At 46.9% G+C, this 20,270-nt stretch overlaps 1 protein-coding gene and 1 non-coding gene across 3 annotated transcripts in view; one reads left to right on the top strand and one right to left on the bottom strand.

Annotated features, from left to right (window-relative positions):
• Window positions 1-20,270, top strand: part of PEX14 (peroxisomal biogenesis factor 14) — a 139,093-nt gene that overhangs the window by 6,999 nt on the left and 111,824 nt on the right. For both annotated transcript variants that reach the window (XM_032301789.1, XM_032301787.1), the window contains exon 2: window positions 8,383-8,430. In XM_032301789.1, the coding sequence (XP_032157680.1) occupies window positions 8,383-8,430 (48 nt within the window). The remainder of the gene's footprint in view (window positions 1-8,382; window positions 8,431-20,270) is intronic.
• LOC116568326 lies at window positions 3,994-4,100 on the bottom strand. Its single transcript, XR_004276550.1, has one exon. It is a non-coding gene; the product is annotated as a U6 spliceosomal RNA (small nuclear RNA).

Here is a 20,270-nt window from a genome sequence, read left to right as displayed (position 1 = left end):
CCCTTCATACAAATTTAGAATCACTTTATCAATTCTTTTTTTTTTTAAGATTATATTTATTTATTTGATAGAGATCACAAGTAGGCAGAGAGGCAGGCAGTGAGAAAGGAGGAAGCAGACTTCCGGTGGTGCAGAAAGCCTGACTCGGGGCTCGATCCCAGGACTCTGGGATCATGACCCAAGCCGAAGGCAGAGGCTTTAACCCACTGAGCCACCCAGGTGCCCCCACTTTATCAATTCTTTCAGAAAAGCTTGTTGGAACTTTTGTTGGGATTGTGTAGAATCTATAGATCAGTTTGGGGGGAGAATTGACATCTTGGCCATATTGATCTTTTTTTTTTTTTTTTTAAAGATTTTATTTATTTATTTGACAGACAGATCACAAGTAGAGAAGCAGGCAAAGAGAGAGGAGGAAGCAGGCTCCCAACTGAGCAGAGAGCCCAATGTGGGGCTTGATCCCAGGACCCTGGGATCATGACCTGAGCCAAAGGCAGAGGCTTTAACCCACTGAGCCACCCAGTCACCCCGTCGATATTGATCTTTTAATTCATTAACATGATACAATACATGTCTCATTTAGGTTGTCTTTTATTTTTCTCAGTAGTGTTTTGTAGCTTTAAGTTTGTGGGTCATGTACACATTTTATTAAATTTCATATTTTGGCATGCTGTTTATGGTTGTCATGTTAAAATTTCATTTTTAATTGTTGAATGCTAGTATATAGAAATAAAATAAAATTGTATCATTATTTACAATAGTCATACTATGGAAACAGCCCAAATGTCCATTGATAGATACATGAATAAAGAAAGTGTGAGGGGCACCTGGGTGGCTCAGTGGGTTAAGCCTCTGCCTTCGGCCCAGGTCATAATCCCAGGGTCCTGGGATCGAGCCCCGCGTCAGGCTCTCTGCTCAGCGGGGAGCCTGCTTCCCTTCCTCTCTCTCTACCTGCCTCTCTGCCTACGTATGATTTCTGTCTGTCAAATAAATAGATAAAATCTTAAAAAAAAAAAAAGAAAGTGTGATATATATTTATTTATATGTACATATATGAATATATATAATGGAATTTTTTTTTAAGATTTTATTTATTTACTTGAGAGTGATAGAGCAAGCACTAGGGGCAGAGGGACAAGCAGACTCCTCGCTGAGCAGGGAGCTGGATGTGGGGCTCCATCCCAGGACCCTGGGACCGTGACCTGATCAAAGTGTTGAAGGCAGACACTTAACTGACTGAGCCACCCAGGTGCCCCTATATAATGGAATATTAATTCAACTATAAAAAAAGAATGAAATCTTGCCATTTGCAACAACGTAGGTTGAGCTAGAGAGTGAAATAAGTGAAATAAGTCAGAGAAAGACAAATATCATATAATTTCACTCATATGTGGAATTTAAGAAATAAACGAGCAGAGGGAAAAAAATAAGAGAGACAAACCGAGAAACAGACTCTTAGCTGTAGAGAACAGCCTGATGGTTGCCAGAGGGGAGATGGGTGGGGGGATGGGTGAAGTAGGTGATGGGGATTAAAGAGTGCGCTCATCATGATTAAAAAAATAATAATAAAATTGGGGCGCCTGGGTGACTCAGTGGGTTAAAGCCTCTGCCTTCGGCTCAGGTCATGATCTCAGGGTCCTGGGATCGAGCCCCGCATCGGGCTCTCTGCTCCACAGGGAGCCTGCTTCCTCCTCTCTCTCTCTGCCTGCCTCTCTGCCTGCTTGTGATCTCTGTCTGTCAAATAAATAAATAAAATCTTTAAAAAAAATAATAAAATAAATAAAATTGAGTTTGTATATTGGTCTCGTATCTGTAACCTTGTTACACTCACTTAAAATTCTAATAGCTTTTTTGGTAGATTGTGTGATTTCTCTGTAGATGATCCTCTCATCTGCAAATGAAGATAGCTTTACTTACTGCTTTCCAATTTATATGCTCTCTAGGACTTCTTATACAGTGTTAAGAGGAGTATTGAGAATAGATAGTCTTTTTTTTTTTTTTTAAGATTTTATTTATTTATTTATTTGCCAGAGAGAGAGGGAGAGATCACAAGTAGGCAGAGAGGCAGGCAGAGAGAGGGGGGAAGCAGGCTCCCCACTGACCAGAGAGCCCCATGCGGGGCTCTATTCCAGGACCCTGAGATCATAACCTGAGCCGAAGGCAGAGGCTTTAACCAACTGAGCCACCCAGGTGCCCCAAGAATAGATATTCTTGCATTATTCTTTATCTTAGAAAATTCAGTCTTTACATTTAAATATGACATTAGCTGTAAGTTTTTTTTAAGGTGCCCTTTATCAAATGGAGGAGATTTAATTTCTTTCAACTTTTTGATTTGTTGAGTGTTTTTGAAAAAACTATGTGTTTTGACTGTTGTCATGTGCTCTTTTGCTATCTGTTGTTCCTATTGTTTTCTTTATTAATATGATGCTTCATGTTGATCGGTTTTCAAATGTTAAACCAACTTACTGTTTGTGGAATAAATCCTACGTGGTTATGATTTGTTATCCATTTTATATATTGCTGGATTTGGTTTGTTCGTATTTTGTTAAGGGTTTCGTCATTTATTTATTTATTTATTTATTTATTTAAAGATTTTATTTATTTATTTGACAGAGAGAAATCACAAGTAGACGGAGAGGCAGGCAGAGAGAGAGAGAGGGAAGCAGGCTCCCTGCTGAGCAGAGAGCCCGATGCGGGACTCGATCCCAGGACCCTGAGATCATGACCTGAGCCGAAGGCAGCGGCTTGACCCACTGAGCCACCCAGGCGCCCCTTGTCATTTATGTTTAAGAGAGGTATTGATTTGTAGTTTTCTTTTGTGTGTGTGAAATCTTTGTCTAGTTTTGGTATTAAGGTAATGTTGCCCTCATAGAATGAATTGGGAAATTTTACTGTTTTTTTCTTTCTTTTTTCTAAAATAGTTTGTGTAAGGATGCCTGGGTGGCTCAGTTGGTTGGTTCACTGCCTTTGGCTCAGGTCATGATCCCAGGGTCCTGGGATCGAGTCCCACATTGGGCTCCTTGCTCAGCAGGGAGCCTGCTTCTCTCTCTGCCTCTGCCTGCGTTTGCTCTCTCTCTCTCTCTCTGACAAATAAATAAATAAATAAATCTTAAAAAAAAAAAAAAAGTTTGTATAAGATTGGTTGTATTTTTTCCTTAAATGTTTACTAGAATTCACCACTGAAGCCACCTGGACCTAGAATTTTTTTGTTAAGTTTCATTACATATTAATTTCTATTTTATTTTATTATTTTAAAAAATATTTTATTTATTTATTTGACAGAGAAAGAGAGAGATCACAAGTAGGCAGAGAGGCAGGCAGTGGTGGGGAGGGGGAAGCAGGCCCCCTGCTGAGCAGAGAGCCCAATGCAGGGCTCAGTCCCAGGATCCTGAGATCATGACCTGAGCCAAAGGCAGAGGCTTTGACCCACTGAGCCACCCATGAACCCCTATTTATTTATTTTTAATGATTTTATTTATTTTGAGAGCGAGAGAGCATGCAAATAGGGGGAGGGCAGAGGGAGAGGGAGAAAGAATTTCGGGCAGACCCTTTAAAAGTCATGATCCTGGAGTCCTGGAATCGAGTTCCGTATCAGGCTCTTTCCTCAGCAGGGTGTCTGCTTCTCCCTCTGACTTTTTCCCCCTCTCCTGATGGCTCCCTCTCATTCTCTCTCTCTCAAATAAATAAAATCTTAAAAAAAAAACCCTAGAAATCGATAATAGAAAAAAAAATCTGGAAAGATCCCAAATGTTTGGAAATTAAACAACAGATTTCTAAATTATGGGGGAAAGAAGAAATCATAGGGAAGTAAAATATTCTGAGCTGAACAAAAATGAAAACAATATAATTTAAATTTGTGGAATGCAACCAAAGCAGTGCTGGGAAGGAAATAACATTTTGAGTACCATACTAACTTTAGAAAATATGCTAGAGAAATAAGAGCAAATGAAACCCAAAATAGAAGGAAAGAAATAAATGAGAAGTTCTACACGTTGCAAAAAACATGGAATGCTTTCAGATTTGCATGTCATCTTTGTGCAGTGGCCATGCTAATCTTCTCTGTGTTGTTCCAATTTTAGTATATGTGCTGCTGAAGCAAGCACGTACTTTATTTTGTATTTATTTTTGAAATATATTTTCACTGGATATAGAATTCTAGGTTGACAGGTTTCCCCTCAGAGGCATTTTAAAGATACAGTGCTATTATATTTTTTATTTGGGTTGCATATCTTCTGATTAAAGTCTGAATTCATTCTTGGTCTTGATTAATATTTGTAGGTAATGGTTTTCTTTGTTTTCTGGCTGCTTGTAAGATTTCTCCCTTTTCATGGGTTTTTAGCAGTTTGATTGTATAGTGCTTTAGAATGCTATGTGTTTGCTTTGCTTAGGATTTGTTGAGCTTCTTGGATTTTGGAGTTTGTAGTTTTCATCAAACTTGAAGAATTTTCATCCATTATTTCTTCAAGTATTTTTTGTTCTTTTTCTTTTTTTCTCTGCCCTTCATTTTGGTCAGTTTCTGTTGCTGTGTCTTTAAGTTCACTTACCTTTTTTTCTGCAGTATCTAATCTGTCATTCCCATTTGGTGAAATTTTTATTTTAGATATTATATTTTCATCTCTTGAAGTTCTACTTTTGTTTTATGCAATGTATTTCTCTCCTTACTATGATCCTGTTTTCCTTTGAGTTTTCTTTTTATTGAGGCATAATTGACATATGTCATATTAGTTTCAGGCATGCAACATAATGATTCAGGTATGTATTTTTAGAATTGCATTAAGTTCTTGAATAAAGTTATGACACCTGTCTTAATGTTGTCTGTGAATGATTTCTTCTAATTTTTCTTATTATTATGGATCATACTTCCCTGACTTTTATCTTTGAGATTATTATTATTTTTTAAAGATTTTATTTATTCATTTGACAGAGATCGCAAGTAGGCAGAGAGATGGGTAGAGAGAGAGGAGGAAGCTGACTCCCTGCTGAGCAGAGAGCCTGATGTGGGGCTTGATCCCAGGACCCTGAGATCATGACTGGAGCCGAAGGCAGAGGCTTAACCCACTGAGCCACCTGGGCACCCCCATCTTTGAGATTATTGATTGGGTGCTGGATGCTGTGAATTTTTACATTGTTGAGGGTCTGGATTTTGTGGTCTTATCTTGAAGAGTGTTGAGATTTGTTCTGGTGGGTAGTTGGGTTACTTTTGGTTCATTTTGATCCCATAAAGTCCCGTTTTTAAGCTTTGTTAGGGTGGACCTAGGATGGCCTTTACCCTAGGGGTAGTCTGTCCTTCCCCTACCAGGCTGTGGTCCTTCCAGGTCTCTACTGAGTGCTCTGACCGAACGGTGAGGACACCCCGTTCTGGTGCTCATGGCTCACGAGGGCCTTTGAGGGCTCCTGGGGCCATTCACCTCACGGCTTCTTCATTGCTGTTTCTCAGCCTGTGGAGTTTCACTCTGTGCTTGCACACATGTTGCTGTGCACACATTTACTCAGGGAGCTTCTGTGAAGGTTTCTGGAGCTCTCTTTTGGCATAGCCCTCTCCTCTCTGCAGCTCTGTCTTACAACTCTGAGCTGCCTTAGCCTCCCTGAACCCTAATCTCTGTTTCCTCAACTCCGCAAGAGACTGCCGTGCTCTGCTGGGATTCCCCCCGCCCCGCCGACCCCATTCCCCTTCTTCGTCTGAAGCATGCCTCTTGGCAGAAAACCAGAGTGACCGTAGGGTCATATCATTTGTTTCTGTTCTGTCAGGACTCAGTACTATCCAGTGTCTACAAACAGTGGTGTCCTGTATTTTGTTTAGTTTTCTAATTGTTAACAGTGGGAGGTTAAATCTGGTCCCATACCCCATCACAGACAGAGCAGAAGTCTGTCGGTTGATTTTGAGCGGAGAAGCGAGAGCATATACCTTCTATCCGCTCATCTCGCCCTGAACGCGAGGTGCTGGTGTTTTTCCCATTATTCCCACAGGTGGGGAGACTGAGGTTCGGGGAGGTAGAGCAGTAGCCCCACCGTCACTCACTTACTGCCGCCAAAGTTCATGCACTTGCCTCTGTGCCAGCGCCTCTCAAGAAATAATTGTTGAATTGAACCTTATTCTTCTCTGCAAAGAACTATAGGCCAGACTGGCATAGGACGTACTCAGAGTTACCCAGCCTCAGGGCAGACCTGGGACAGGATGTTCAGCCAGGTGCTCTGACCTGAGCTGTGTGTGCCATCGGTCTTTGTCGTGCTTCAAGGTCAGCACTTGGGCACACCTTCTGGCTGGGGGAGGTTGGCGCCTGGGCATCAGGAGAGAGAGCACTTTTGTGCCTGTCAAACCGGGAGCATCTCTCTACCACTGGGTTTTTTTTTTGTCTGTTCGTTTTTTTAAAACAGTCTTACGCCGGGCGCCTGGGTGGCTCAGTGGGTTAAAGCCTCTGCCTTCGGCTCAGGTCATGATCCCAGGGTCCTGGGATCGAGCCCCGCATCGGGCTCTCTGCTCAGTGGGGAGCCTGCTTCCTCCTCTCTCTCCCTGCCTCTCTGCCTACTTGTGATCTCTGTCTGTCAAATAAATAAAATCTTAAAACAAAAACAAAAAAACCCAGTCTTATGCTTTTGCTCTTGTGGCCACACTGGGAGGGTTTTCTGTGTTAGAGCCGTTGTCGTAGTGGTTTGCTGGGGTGGGCGGGGGCGAGATCTGATTATTACCGTTTTGAAATTATAGTCTCTGTGCAATGTGGAAAATGAATTAGAAGAAGCCAGCCAACATGGATGTGGGTGAACGGTTGCGAAGGCTCTTGGCAACGGTCCAGGGAGGAGATTTTGGAAGCTTTGACCAAAGTGATGGCAGTAGAAGTGGTGAGAAGTGGACAGACTGATTGCATGGATATTTAGGAAGGAGTGTTGGCAGGACTTGATAATGTGTTAGCTCTGGTGAGTGGGAGAGGAAGAGCTGTCCAGAATGGTCCTTTGGCCCCGGGTTTGTGTATTTTGCTGGAAGACTGTGCCATTCTCGCAGACAGGGGACACTGGAAGAGGACGTGTGGCAGAGGGAGAGGATCAGGAACCTAAGGAGGAACTTGTTGAATCCAGAGGAGGCCGGAAGGCGGCTGAATGGAGAACTCGGAGGGGGTCAGGGCTAGAGGTCTAAATGCGGGGAGGTTATTCCTGACCACAGGGAGCCTTAGGAGGGAGCCAGCAGGGTGGGGGAGGGGAGGCAGGGAACAGGAGCTCAGATTCCCTGAGACTTTCCACTTGGTTTCATGCGGGCTGACCTCGTCCTGGGACTTGGGATGAGGGGAGAGAGTCCTTCTTCCAGCAGAGTCCTTGTCATTGTGCTACGTGCCAGCCATTCGGGGGCAGCGGGGAGCAAGGAGATCTTTGGGGACCTTCTGTGGACTGGACTCTTTCCTCTCCCACCTTCCCCCCCACCCCAGCAGGAGGCCTGGCACTTGCCATCTGAGTGAGGTGGGAGGAGTATGGAGGCCGGAGGCTGGCTCCGGAGACCCACAGATGAGCTGCACTTGTCTGGATATTATCTGTAGATAATTGGAAATTGGCTTGAACATCAGTAACAGTAAACTAATCAGAACTCCCTCAAACTGCTTGTTCTAGTCTTTTGGAGATTTGTGAGTTTCCTCTGAGTCTGTCTGTCTCTGTCTCTTCCTTTCTCTAAATTTGGCCAGATCGTCAGCCAAAGGTTGGAGGCAAATGGGAGATTGAGTGAGAGGAGAAGGTGGCAGACTGCGGCCGGTGAGTGGGCCGCATGCTCCCTGCCGGCCGGTTGGTCTTTAGGTCTGTCACTAGCTTATTTACCCAGCAGGTTCCAGCTTCCTTACTGCTGGGGGTTGGGGTCCTCAGTGATAGGTGATAGTAGGAGCCATCGTTCCTCGTTTCTTTGCTTCCTGACTCCAAGTAGATGCCCAGAGAAAATCCAGATTGTGGGTACCTGGGGCCCCCTTGTGGCTGAATCTTGTTCTCCACGTCGTCTCTGCTTTTCCTGGTCATTCGGTGGGAAGATGGCAAAAGGGAAGTTTCCCTCTCACATGAAGCCTTTCCCCTGGACTTTGCTTTTCCTATGGCTCTTGTGATGGTCCGCAGCCCTCGCTGCTCACCTGCTGATCTTGGGCCCTCCTAAGCCAAACCTAGCCTTCTCCTTGAGGCGCTGTGGCAGTGAACCCCGAAGAAGTCTCTTCACGTTCACCAGCACATTCAGACTCCGTGGGTGGGCCGCTTCTTACAGGCAGCCCACCATGGAGCCCTCTACAGTCTGAGAGCTGGTGAGAAGTAGGAGGAACAGGTGCTGGTGTGTGGCTTGAGAACGGCCTATCTTTTGCGTATCTTTGGTTTTTGGATGTCCATTGGGTGGCACTGTGATCTTATTTTTGTTTCTGTTTTTCTTTGCAGCCAAGCTCTACTCCAGGAAGTGAAAATGTGGTGCCTCGAGAGCCTCTGGTAAGTACCCAAGATGTATAGTATCGTTTCTAGTCATGAAAATACTGTGTGAGTGTGGAGAAACCCTAAGACCCGGTAGTTTTGCCTCCTCGTTGTCTCCTCAGAAGTAAGTGCTGTGTGGAGGCGAACTTAGTGACCTTTGACTTATGTCTTACTGTCTGGCATGTAGGGGTTAGTGGGCTGCCTCCTTGGGAAAGCCTGGTCTTTTCTGGAACGGAAAGCATCCACCGCAGGGCGTGGTGCACCACTTCGTTTGTTCCTGATCAGTAGTGATCAGTGGGATGCCCGAACCTTCTGGAGGTGGGGTTGGGACCAAGTTGCTACTTGATTGTCTGAAATAGCCATTTTGCCCTTCAGGGTGAGGGCACGGTGCGGTGGCCTTTGAGGAACAGGTAAGGCAGGGAGTTCTGTTTTTGCCTGGTGGGTCATTTGTGATGCTCGCTACCAACAGTAAATGCTTCTAGTACTGACAGGGCAGTGGCCTCCTGAGTACTGAATGAAGGTAACCCTTCTTCACGAAGTGCTTGTGCTTTGATGTTCTGAGCCCCAGTCCCTGCCAGCAACCCCCCCCCCCCCCCCCCCCCCCGCCATTTTCATCCTGGCTTGCATTTCAGGGCCCGCCGCAAATCCTGTTTGTTGGGTAGCAAGACCTGTTCTGCACTAACCAGATAAGTTTTATGGCGGGCCAGCTTTTAGAGCTTTGTCTTTGTTTGGATGGTGATAGCAAGCTCAGGGATGCACCGCCCAGCTTTGGTTTCCCAGGCCTGGTTTTCTTGCCTCTCCTCCAGCAGTAGTGGGAGGAGGTGATGTGAGGCCTTTAGCTGGCGTGAATAGGCCTGAATTCTAGCCTGCACTCAGGCTTTCCAAGGCAGAAGGGGAGTTGGATTTGGCGGAGGCTGAAAGACCAGGGTGACGCAAGCCCTGCTGGGGCTGTTTCAGGGAAGTGTGGTTGTCTTCTGTGACACCGGCTGTTACCAAGCGTTACCCAGTCCGGCTTCCTTCCCACCACACCCCACAGTGCCTTCGGTTCACTCTTGGTATTGCCTGGGTTTGTCCTGGTGATCAGGGAGGTGGGAAAGCCAAAGACTTCAGAAGGGCTTCCCCTTGCCAGGCCCTTAGCTAGGAAGCTGGAGTGTTCTCCTGGGGCCTGTCAGTGCCCCGCAGGCTGGAGTTGTGGTTGGTTTTGGATTAAAGTCCAAATTGAACGCTGTAGTCCTCTGCAGCCCTACCTCCTTGGTCTCCTTTTACATTTTTATCTACTGACCTGACTACTAACCCCCGGCAAAGCTGGCTGGTCCTTCTTTTGCAGCATGATTGGGTCAACACTTGGGGGTTCTTTCTAGCAGCGAGTGCTAAGCAGTGGCAGCCTTGCTGATTTCTGGGCATTTGGAGCCCTTCGCCCGGCTCGTGTTTCTGGATGCTGTTCTTTTTCCTGCTCTACTCTTCATCTGCTTGGTGTTTGGTTGGATTTTCATTTCTTTCTTTTCTGGGAGGCCCCGAGCAGTCTTCAAACCCTAGTAGCCTGTGATTGTCCAGAGTTCAGACTTATTCTCTCCAGGCCAACTCTACAATTACCTTATATTTAATTAATATTTTTTTCCCCTCTTTACGTACTTGCTGCATAATTGCTCAGAGGAAAGAAAACACATAGCAGCAATTTATATATATATAAAAAAACAATAATTAAAAAAAAAAAAAACCCGAAATAAACTCCCATCTCATTTGGGCTGATCCTATGAGTTGGGTAATTAGGGCCCTATTAGAAGGTAGACCCTTTCTCCTCCCCCCCCTTTTTTTTAATTAATTTTTTTATATTAAACTCCCACAGTCTCTCAGTCATGCCCTTATTGCTTTTGGCCAACCATTCGCAGCAGCCTGATTAAATGAGGGCACCAGCCGAGCTGTATGGTCTTGTGTGAGCTACTTCTGCCTCTCGAGAGCGGTGGTGGGAGGGTGCCAGGCAGTGGGGCCGGCCAAGGACTAGCGAGGACTCATGGCGCGTAGGGGTACAGGACTTTGAGCTGGCAGTAGGCTGGATGAGAGTCACAGGGTGCCGGCGAAGGGATGGGGTGCTATCCCCCACCCACAGAAAGCCCACAGCCCTCTGTCTGAGTCTGCCTTCCCTAGGGGAGGTTTCTCAGGTGTGTGCGTTACCCGTCTCTCGGATGCTCAGGAGGAACAGACAATTGAAGAATAAAATTAAGCCTTCTTCTTAAGTAATTTATGCACTTTATTGGGGAAGAAAAGGCATTTGTACACATGAAACAATTAGTAGACAGCACAAGACCATATATAATTTTAGCAAACAGTACAAAATCGCATATAATTTGGTGCGGAATTGCCTGGCTGGGAGTAGAAGAGCCCTCATTATTCGGGAAGGAAGAGTTCTGCCCGGGGTATACTTAGGGATGTTTTTTGGTGAAACTTGAAGTGAGGTCTTGAGGAGTAGGATTTTCCCGTGTTGGGGGAACACCCTGTTAAGTTGCTTTTGGTTTTGTTTTTAACTGAGAGCATATTTTCCATAAAATTCTTCCGTGGAAGCTGCCTGTTCCCTACACTGAAAGGGCTGAGCATGGGGTACTGAAGGCATCTCCTCTTACTCTTGGTCTCCAGAACTAGATGATGACTTTGGAGTAAATTTTCCCTTTATTGGGGAAGGGAGTTGTGACCGAAGAGGCTCCGAGGAGTGGTCAGTACAACGCAGATGGCAAGGACAGGTGATATTCTGGGGTTCACACTAGTTTTTTGCTTTAGCTGCTGGAGAAGGAGGGCCTGGTTTTCATTTCTGCCCTCTCCGGCCCTGTCCGACCAAGCTGTGATTGTGGTTGTGAGGAGTATTGCCTTGTAGTCTCTGAAGGACGCGCTGATGTTTTTCGCCACCCCCATGTCCGGGTGACACCCACACAGTGACTGCATGTTACCTTCCCGTGCCCCTCAGTCCTCCTCCCTGCCATGAAAAAACCACCCCAGCAACCCCGGCCCTATGAGTGAGATAGTTGCCCTATAATGTCGTAATGCCCTCGGGGGTGGAGACTGGTGAACAGACAGGTCTTGATAAATTCTGTAAACTCCCAGTTGAAATACCCTTACTATTGACGATAAAACTCTGCCCAAGTTAAAATGGCTGATCGCTGTTTCTTCTTCATACTTTCTTCCCTGAGCTTTGCCTCCTGGGGCAAGGAGCTTTGGCAGTCCTCCAGAGTATTGACTTCCAGCTCCCCCCACCCCACAGCCAGTTGTAAACCTTCCATAAATTCTCTCAGACCCAAGTTTTCTCGTCCCCTGTGGTGGGCATGTGCTTGGGCCTTGGGTCAGGTCCTGCACGGCTCTTGCAGGATCAAGCCCCACGTGGCTCACGGGTCTTTAAATCGGTGGACGGTTGTTGGCACGGAGTAATTGGGGTTCTGTCTTGCTGGGGTTCAGAAACCAGGTGACTTTTTTTTTTTTTTTTTAAAGATTTTATTTGTTTATTTGACAGAGAGAGAGAGAGAGTATGTGCAAGCTAGGGGAGTGGCAGGGAGAGGGAGAAGCAGGCTCCCCGTTGAGCAGAGAGCCCGACATGGAGCTCGATCTCAGCACGTTGTGGGATCATGACCTGAGCTGAAGGCAGATGCTTAACTTACTGAGCCACCTAAGCGCCCCAGAAACTAGGGTTAAGTAACCGTCTTTTAGTCATCTGAGTTTAGGTTATTATTTGAAGTGAGCAATCAATAAAGTTTCATGTGTACCCTGCTCACTGGTTTCAACACAAGCTCCTCAATACCCAGCGGTCCTGGAAGCCACCTGTTTTATACGATGCTTAAAAGAGCATTTTGGCTTTTTGCTCCTTGACACCAAGTTCTTCTAATGGATGTGTCTTCTGCCATTCTTTCTTCCTCTGACTTATGGGTATAGTTTTTTGGTTCTGTTTTGGTTTTTGTCCTTACCCTGCATCCCTCCACCCCAATACTCCCAAACTATGATGAATTTATTTTTATAAAATATGATGGTCATTTCTACTTTATCACCTTCCCTAGGCTTAATTCTTTTTAGTAGGGTGAATTATTATTGAAAATAAGGATGCCCTGTGCTCGCAGAGCCAGGCCATGTCTCAGCTTCGCCCTCTAAGTACAGAATATCCTGTAGCCTCTGGTTTCTCCTTGAGGCTGATGGAAACTTGCCCGGGGGTCCTACATCATGGATCCGATCTCAGTCCTTCTCGGGGAACTCATCTACCTTATGCCTGGGACTCCGGAGATTTTCTGTTTGGTTTTTGAAGTCAGTTAATCAGAGGCCAGTAATCAAAAGGCCATTAATCATTAATATCTTGCTGAATTAGGGAGTTTGTGAACTCTTCTTTAAGAATACCTATGGCTAGTTGCCTATCTCCTAGAGACCTTGAGAGTGTATTCCTGGCACTCACCCTGTATTTGTATCTTTTGTGGCTAGAGTACTTTGGTCGTACCTCCTTGTGGGCTCACCAGGGATAGGTGCTTCTCGTGTCTTGTTCCCACCAAAAATCTCTGAAGGATGACATCTACATGCTCAACACATTTCTTCGTGTACACTCATGTGCCCATGTGTGTATGTACGTGTGTGTATGTAGGACGTATAATGGATATATTTCATAAACGCCAAAGCAGTTGGCAGAGAAATAAAATGGATTTTTAAAAAATATATTTTATTTTTAAGTAATCTCTGTACCTGATGTGGGGCTTGAACTCAAAACCCCGAGATCAAGGGTAGCATGCTCTACCGACTGAGCCAGCCAGATGGCCCAAATTCATTTTAATACTGTGTTCATGAAGATATATTCATAAGCTCAGGGGTAATGAAACTGGCCCATTTAGAGATTTCAGAAAATTGCCATTTTCTTTAGGAAAAACAAATCAATATGGCAGATCTAAAGTATTAAGCATCATTATTGTGAGGATCCATCGTGGTTGAGTCCTGTGCTGAGTTACGTTTACTCAAGTGAGCTGTAATTTCCACTCAGGGTCATCTGTCTGGGTCCACGTGAGTGAGGCCGACATCATAGGGCTAATCCTAAATCCGCTCTACTTATTTCTTTTTGAAAAGTGAATCATCTACAGATGTTAGTACTTAAACCATTACTAGCAGCACATGGGGGGTGCGTGAGCCCCTCACAACTGCTGCTGAGAAACTTGGGACTGAAATCAGGAGCAGACAACTGAAGGGTGGGGATGGCAGGACACCCCTCTGACGACACGCCTTTGTCGTGGGAGCAGGCCTGAGGCCTGGTGCCTTTCAGATAGGGAAGGTGGTTGGCTCTCCTTTCCCACTCTTAATAGATGGTGGAAATCCTTCAGTGATGAAAATGCTTATTTTGACACTGACACCCTTTGTGGGGAGGGTGCCAGAGGGTTCCACAGGCCATGGGGAGAGGAAGCTGATGAGAGTCCTCGGTGTTGGACAAACTTGAGAAAAGCCTCATTCTGGCTCTGGGCGGATTGTCTGTAATCTCTAGGCCACTTACTGATTTTGAAATTACTGTCTCTCCCTACTTCATCCTTCCCGTTCTAGAGGAGGTTTATTGAATAGATTAGGTGGAGGCCCTTCAAGTTCTTTCCTCTTTCAGGTGAATGAAGAGGTGGTTTTCTTCAGTTTTAAGGTATCCTTGTACAAATCATTATTAGATGAATCGAAACTCTTAGGAGTAATAATTAGGGAAATGGAATTTGAAATAGTTACTCAGCTTTGTTTATACTTTGGGTTCCTGGCTTTCATGGAAGTACCTGCCGTTGTGAGAGTTCTGCAGTCAGAGGCCCTGTCTGGTGACCAACCCAGCCAGTGTCCTGGGGACTCAGGAGCCGAGCATCCCTGTGCCTTTTGCAGAGTCACACAGAGACTGGGCGAATTCAGCCCATAGTCTTGTCACCTGCATCACTGGTCCAGAAGGACAGGCTGCAGTCACCTGCTGTCTCCTGGAGATGGTCTCAGAGATCTTCAGATGTTCTTGGTCATTGCTGAAGAGGGGGTAAAGGAAGCTCTTACTTGGGCAGAGGGACAGTCAAAGGTTTTGCTTCTGCTGCAGATCGATCATTATCTTATTTGAAAGACTTTCCACTTAGAAGCATTTTTTTTTTTTAAGTGCCACCTAAAGGATGGGTGTTCCATACGCCAACTCCGTAAATCTCTCACGAGCCCCTGCTTTGAGGACCGCCGAATGTCATGTACTGAGGACTGCCAGGTGCCCTGGCTTTTCCAGGATAATTTCAGTTGAAATATCTTCACGCATCCTCCAACCATGCAGACCAATTTGGGTTTGAGAAATGCGGTCCTGTAGTTCAGAACCACTTCTGCGCTCTGAGAAGCCACGGGAAGATGAAGTAGTGCTTTGCAGGAGGGCGCGTTCGCCGCCCTGCCTTCTCCCCTGCCAGCTCTCCTTTCCTTTATGGTCTGTAGTTATCACCGAGATTTATGCTTGTTGCTCCACAAATCTTCTCCCTGCCATTATGAGTTTGTCTCAACAGCCTAGAGATGGGGCTGACACTGAGTGATTCTTGAGGTAAATCTACCCGGGGGCACTCTGTGACGCTCAGAGTCACCCAAGAGCTAACTCATAGCCCCCAGTGGGTCGGATAAATTGCCCTTGTCGGGAAAAAGACGTGCCGCCACCTTTGTGAGCTCTTGCCTTAGCAGTGTCCCTGGTGGCACGGGGGCCTGTTTGTGCTTACTGAGTGTGGGGGGTGGCGCGCTGGGTCCCAGTCACACCCTTCACCCAGCAGTGTCTGTCAACAGGCCTTTCTCTGTCTCTCTGCTTCTCTCCCCCTCCCTGTCTCTCTCTCTCTCTCTCTCAGTCCCCTGTGGCCGCAGTGGGCCGCAGCAACAGGATCTCTGGGGGGACAGGCCAGCTTTCGGCAGCCTGGTGGGGAGGAGCTGCTGACAGGAGTGGCGGGCACCCTGATGGTTTGTACAAATGGCTTAGTTTGTCCACATTTCTCTGCAGATGGATTTTGGTGGAAAAGGGGGAAAAGTAGACCGCACGTCTTAAACATCGTTTCTGCCCTTTCCTTATGCTTTGTCTTTGCAGCATCCTTTTGGCTTCTGTGTGCTTTCAAGACTTATTTCAAACCTCTTGTCATGTGAAGCTCCAGCTCAGTAAATATGTATTTTTTAAAGTATCAAGAGCTCACATGAGACAGCTCCTTGAGGCGATGGACCTGCTGTTTGGCACCAGGAGGCGCCGCTCCAGGAGGCCTGGGGGGCTCCGAACGGGCGGCTCCTGGCCGGTCCCATCTGCCCCTGCTCTGCAGACCACGAGGTCCTCAGCTCGCCCTGAACCTGTGCGTGCCCATCGTATTTGTTAGCGAATGAGGCAGTTTTGTTAAATATGCTGTAAAGACACGAAATACAGAAGTGCACAGAGGGAACTACAAATACGGGGTGTTTTGTAAACACGAACGTGAAAAGAAGGTTCTGGGGAAGCTAAGCCGAATGCTTTGGTCCATGTGAATTTACCAAAAGAGAATAACTTCTCAAGTGTGAGCAAGATGACAGTTAAACTGGGGGAAGATCATAAAAATCTAGAAGTATCCAGTACTTTGATTTGCCTTACTGGTGTCTTTAAGTTCTCACTTTGCTTTAGAAATTGCGAGGGGTGTGTCATGGGTGGGGTTAATGTAAGAAAGATGTCTGGGAACTTCAGTCTGTGGGCCCACACTCAAAGAAAAGGGCTTGGCTCCACATCAAAAGATTAGCAAATGACTGTACGTTTATAGGTTTTGAGTTAATGTAAAATGTTTAAGGTATGTGGAGTAGGCTCCATTTTTAATGATTCCCGGCTTTAACCGATTTTTCGATTAACTGACCAATTACCAGCTCTGATGCCCTAGGTCAGGAGGGGTCTCCTGTGCATTTTTGCTGGGCTTGGTGCTGGTCTCTTCATTTTTGTTAGTTTGCTTCACCCTAACAAGCAGGAGAGAACCGAACTACTCTTTTCCTCAGTTTACAGCGAGGAAACCAGCCCAGGGCAGTCCAGTTCCTACAGCTTGCAAGGGGCGGGACTGGGAATGACACCCCCCCCCCCCCCCCCCAGTGCAGGTGGGGACAGCCGGGCTCTCTCATCTGGGTCACAGGCAGGGACAGCGTGCTGACCTCGGTCTGCCTCCAGCCAGGGTGCGGGAGGGGCCTTGGCTCTGTTCAGGGGCTGCCTGGTGAGTCTGGGCCGCCTCTGAAGCTGCTGCCTTCATGCGTGTTCCCGGGTTGGAGTCTTCCTTTCGCATCTTTGCTGTTGAACAGGCACCTATTAATTTATCAGAGGTGATGTGGGCCTCCTCGTGCTGGAGGAGGCGTCTGTGCCCATGAACCTCACTAATGACAGGTTAAGGGATCGAGGCGAGATAATAGGGTCTTTGCAGCCTTGCCTCTCGAGCAAAGTGCTGTGTCCCTGCTAGCTTCTAGGGGGCAGCAGCTGCTCACTGTTTTACGTCCTGCGGGCGGAGGAAAGGTTCCACAATCGAGCCCTTTGCCTTCCACTCGAGCTCCGAGCTCCACAGTGGTGCCCGGGCTGTGCAGGTCTCTGGGAGTCGCCTGAACCCGCATGAGTAAAGAATTCGCTGGATCCAGGGCACTCCATCCCTGCTTTCTCTGCCCCCCTCAGGTGGATCCTTTATCTGCGTCCCCATCAACACCCATAAATCCCTCACTGTCACAGTGAACAGCAGAGTTCACTTGCTTTGAAGATAAGAGACGTAGAGACGTCGGTTAAGAGGGTAAAAATCTCTTTGTCAGATCTTACTTGTTGCCATTGATAACCCACTCTAGTAACGTGTAGATGTTTTGAAATTTTCCCCTGTGGGCACGTGTCTTTTCTCTGTTGGGAACAAGACTGTCACATGCTTGATTACCTGTTCTTCCTCTGGGCGCATCCCCGGCCTCCCTCCCCTTCTCTCCCCCACCCCAGCCGGGGTTTACAGAGGCGTGTGTGTTTTCGCTAAATGACTCACTTTCATGAGCACATCCAAGGGGAGACTTTGGATTTGCCGGTTTTTTGAGACGTTGGGGCCCAAGCGTGCACATGGCTAACTTGTGCCTTGGGTTGAAGTGAGTGACAAGCACCCGCCCTCCCGCTCGGGGCCCTGGCTCTCAGGGTCATCCAGGCCTGTGGCTCAGGCGAGAGGCGAGAGGGGGCCGGCTGGGTTGCAGGCAGAGCCAGATGCTTGCAGTACACACCGAGAAGCAAATTGGCCACGACATTTCGGCCCTGGGAGGTTTATTTAGGATTAGCTAAGAATTCTCAGCCCTGACTCCACTGTGGGAGGAGCTGGTGACTGACGGCCGCTTTCGGGGCTCTGCCTGCTTGCGGGGCTTTCATCTGAGGCCCCCAGAGCGCGGGGGAAGGGTGGGGGTTTCCATGCCGGCTCCCAGAGTGGCTTTCCTCAAAGACAAAGGCCTGCCTCTTCACCTCACCTCTCCAGCTCGCTCTGTTGTCTCTCTGAAAAATGGCAGTTAATAGAACCTGCTAATGAACAGAAGAAATAACTAGAAATAGTGGCAAGTCATTTGACAGTGAAGTGGTTTATAACTTCTGTTTATCAAATGATTATAATTATTATTATTGTTATCCCTATTGGATTTTTGAAGAACTCAGCCTGGTCTCCAGAGCCCCATTGATACCGCCTTTTCTTATTTTCTTCGTCATGTCTAGAAAATAACTTTATTCCAGTGAAATCCAGATCTGTAGTCCTCCCCACCCCTCGCCGCCCCCGCCCCAGGCCCCCACGCCCTGGCTCCGTCTCTCCCCTCTCTGCTTATCTTCTGTAGCCTCAGCGGGCTCCATCAGGTGGGGTATCCCCCACTGACCAGCCTGGCAGAGCTAATACTGGCTGCAGGAACACTGCGGTGTTTGTTTTTGCCGTTCCTGGATTTGGTTTAATGTACAATTGATTTTTTTAATGTATTTAATCATTTTTTTCTTACCTCATAAGGATTAACCTGCACAAACCTCATTTTATCCTAAGTGTGGCTTTGGGAGGAAGGGAGAAGAAAATTGAGTTTCTCTAGCTTATTTTTATTCTTTCACTTTTTATTTTCCGAATGGCTTTTCCTGCTGAAGCAGCTCCGTAAAATACAATGTATTTTAGTGGCCATTACTTACTCATTACTAACTGGTCTCTCCTGCTTCCCTTTGTCTGTGAACTAAATACAGGGGGCCTAAAGATAATTGGTAGCTCTATCACAGACTCGCCAATTATAGATCAACAGGGAAGACAGCCCCGTGATGGTTTGTGGTTGCCACTGGCTGCCCACCTAGCAAATGTGAGTTATCCCTTCGTATCTGCCACTGGGCGGGGCTTGACGGCAACAGGCCTTTCCTAATTTTGTACCTTGGCTTTCCTAATTGCTGCACATGGTTTCCCTGATTTACAGATGTCAGCTTCACTTCATTTCTCCCTGCGAGTGGTTCTCACGTCCGTCTTGGTCTTCTTATTAGTTCCTGCATCTTTGTTATGTCTGTGAAGTATTAACATAGGTTTTGTTTCTGTTTTTCTTTGCGGTTCCCTGTGGGCCTAGAATGGTGAGGCAGCAGGCTGCAGATAAAAGATGCTCTTGAAATTAGTGCTTTTCTGTAGTTTGGTCTGCTGAATCCAAGTAAAGGCAAGTCTTTGTGGGTGCCCAGTTTCGTCCCCTTTTCAAGTGTTTATCTGATTTGTATGAGAGGAGGCCCAGGAGGGGAGAAGAGTTGCACCTCACTGTTGGTTACCGAGCTCTGGTGGAAGGCCGTCAGGTACAGACATGGCATGGGGGTCCCCACGTCGCGCGGCCGAATTTCCAAGCAGAATGCATATTTCATTCGTTTGTCTCCTGGGTATTTGGCACCTAGGCATCATGCTGACGCCTCTGTGGGATGGGAAAACATCCTTATAGCTCTGCTCTGGGCAGGAAGTAGGTGCTCAGTACATTTCTGTGGAATGTGTGTGTGTGTGTGTGTGTGTTTGTGTGTACGTGTGCAAGTGTGCATAGACTCACTTCGGTTGGTGGTGATGCGCCCAGGAGCCAGAGAGCACAGCTGCTGCCTGGCTCCGATGGGATCTCAGGGTGCGAGGCTCCCACTGGTGCCTACATACGCGGGTGTGTAGTGTATCATTGCCACGTAAGCAACATAAAGCGGGCATTTTATGACAGGGAACATCAGAGGAAACATTAGAGCTGAGACCTTTATAGCCTTTCCATTATTATGGTTTAAATCTTGACAGTCTTTATTCGCAGTGACACTGGGACCAGCAAAGACTGTGCCTCACTCCTACCGCCCTGTCCTTTCTCCACATCCTGTTCCGTCGCTGTGATAGGCATCGCGAGTGTGCCGGCAGCAGGGCCGCTCTGCAGTTTGTCTAGAAACAGCCCCTTTTGACTCAGAAGTTGGAAACCAGATGACTCACCGATCTGTTTGTTTTATTGTAACTGTCATTTCGTAAAATGCCCTGAAAGCTTTAAACTGTAAATGCCAAAGTGGGCTTTTCGTCTTCTTTTTCGGTTTGTTTCCTCTTGGGTTATCTCTCATCTTTTCTCTCCTGCCTCTCCTTCCTCCTTCCCTTTCATACTTGGTTTCTCTTTCATTACTCTCTCTCTCTCTCCCCTCCTCCCTGCCTTCCCTCTCCGCCTTTTGAGGGCTGTCAAGGCCTCCGCAGTCGAGGCAGTCTGCTAACATCATGCTGCTCTCTCTCCCGCCACCTCTTTGAGAGTCTACACCCTCCAGTTTTTGTGCGGTGCTTAGACTTAGATACAAACATCTGCGCACGTCAAAGTTTATGACGTCCTCGTTGGTGGCGGCTCGAGAAGCTGAGTGTCATGTCAGATCATAACAGCTACTCACCTGTCGTGAATCTACGTTTTGCACA

Source organism: Mustela erminea, chromosome 10 (assembly GCF_009829155.1).
Source record: "Mustela erminea isolate mMusErm1 chromosome 10, mMusErm1.Pri, whole genome shotgun sequence".
NCBI lineage: Eukaryota > Metazoa > Chordata > Mammalia > Carnivora > Mustelidae > Mustela > Mustela erminea.
The sequence above is the reverse complement of the archived record's forward strand: the minus strand, read 5'-3'. Positions and strand labels throughout refer to the sequence as shown.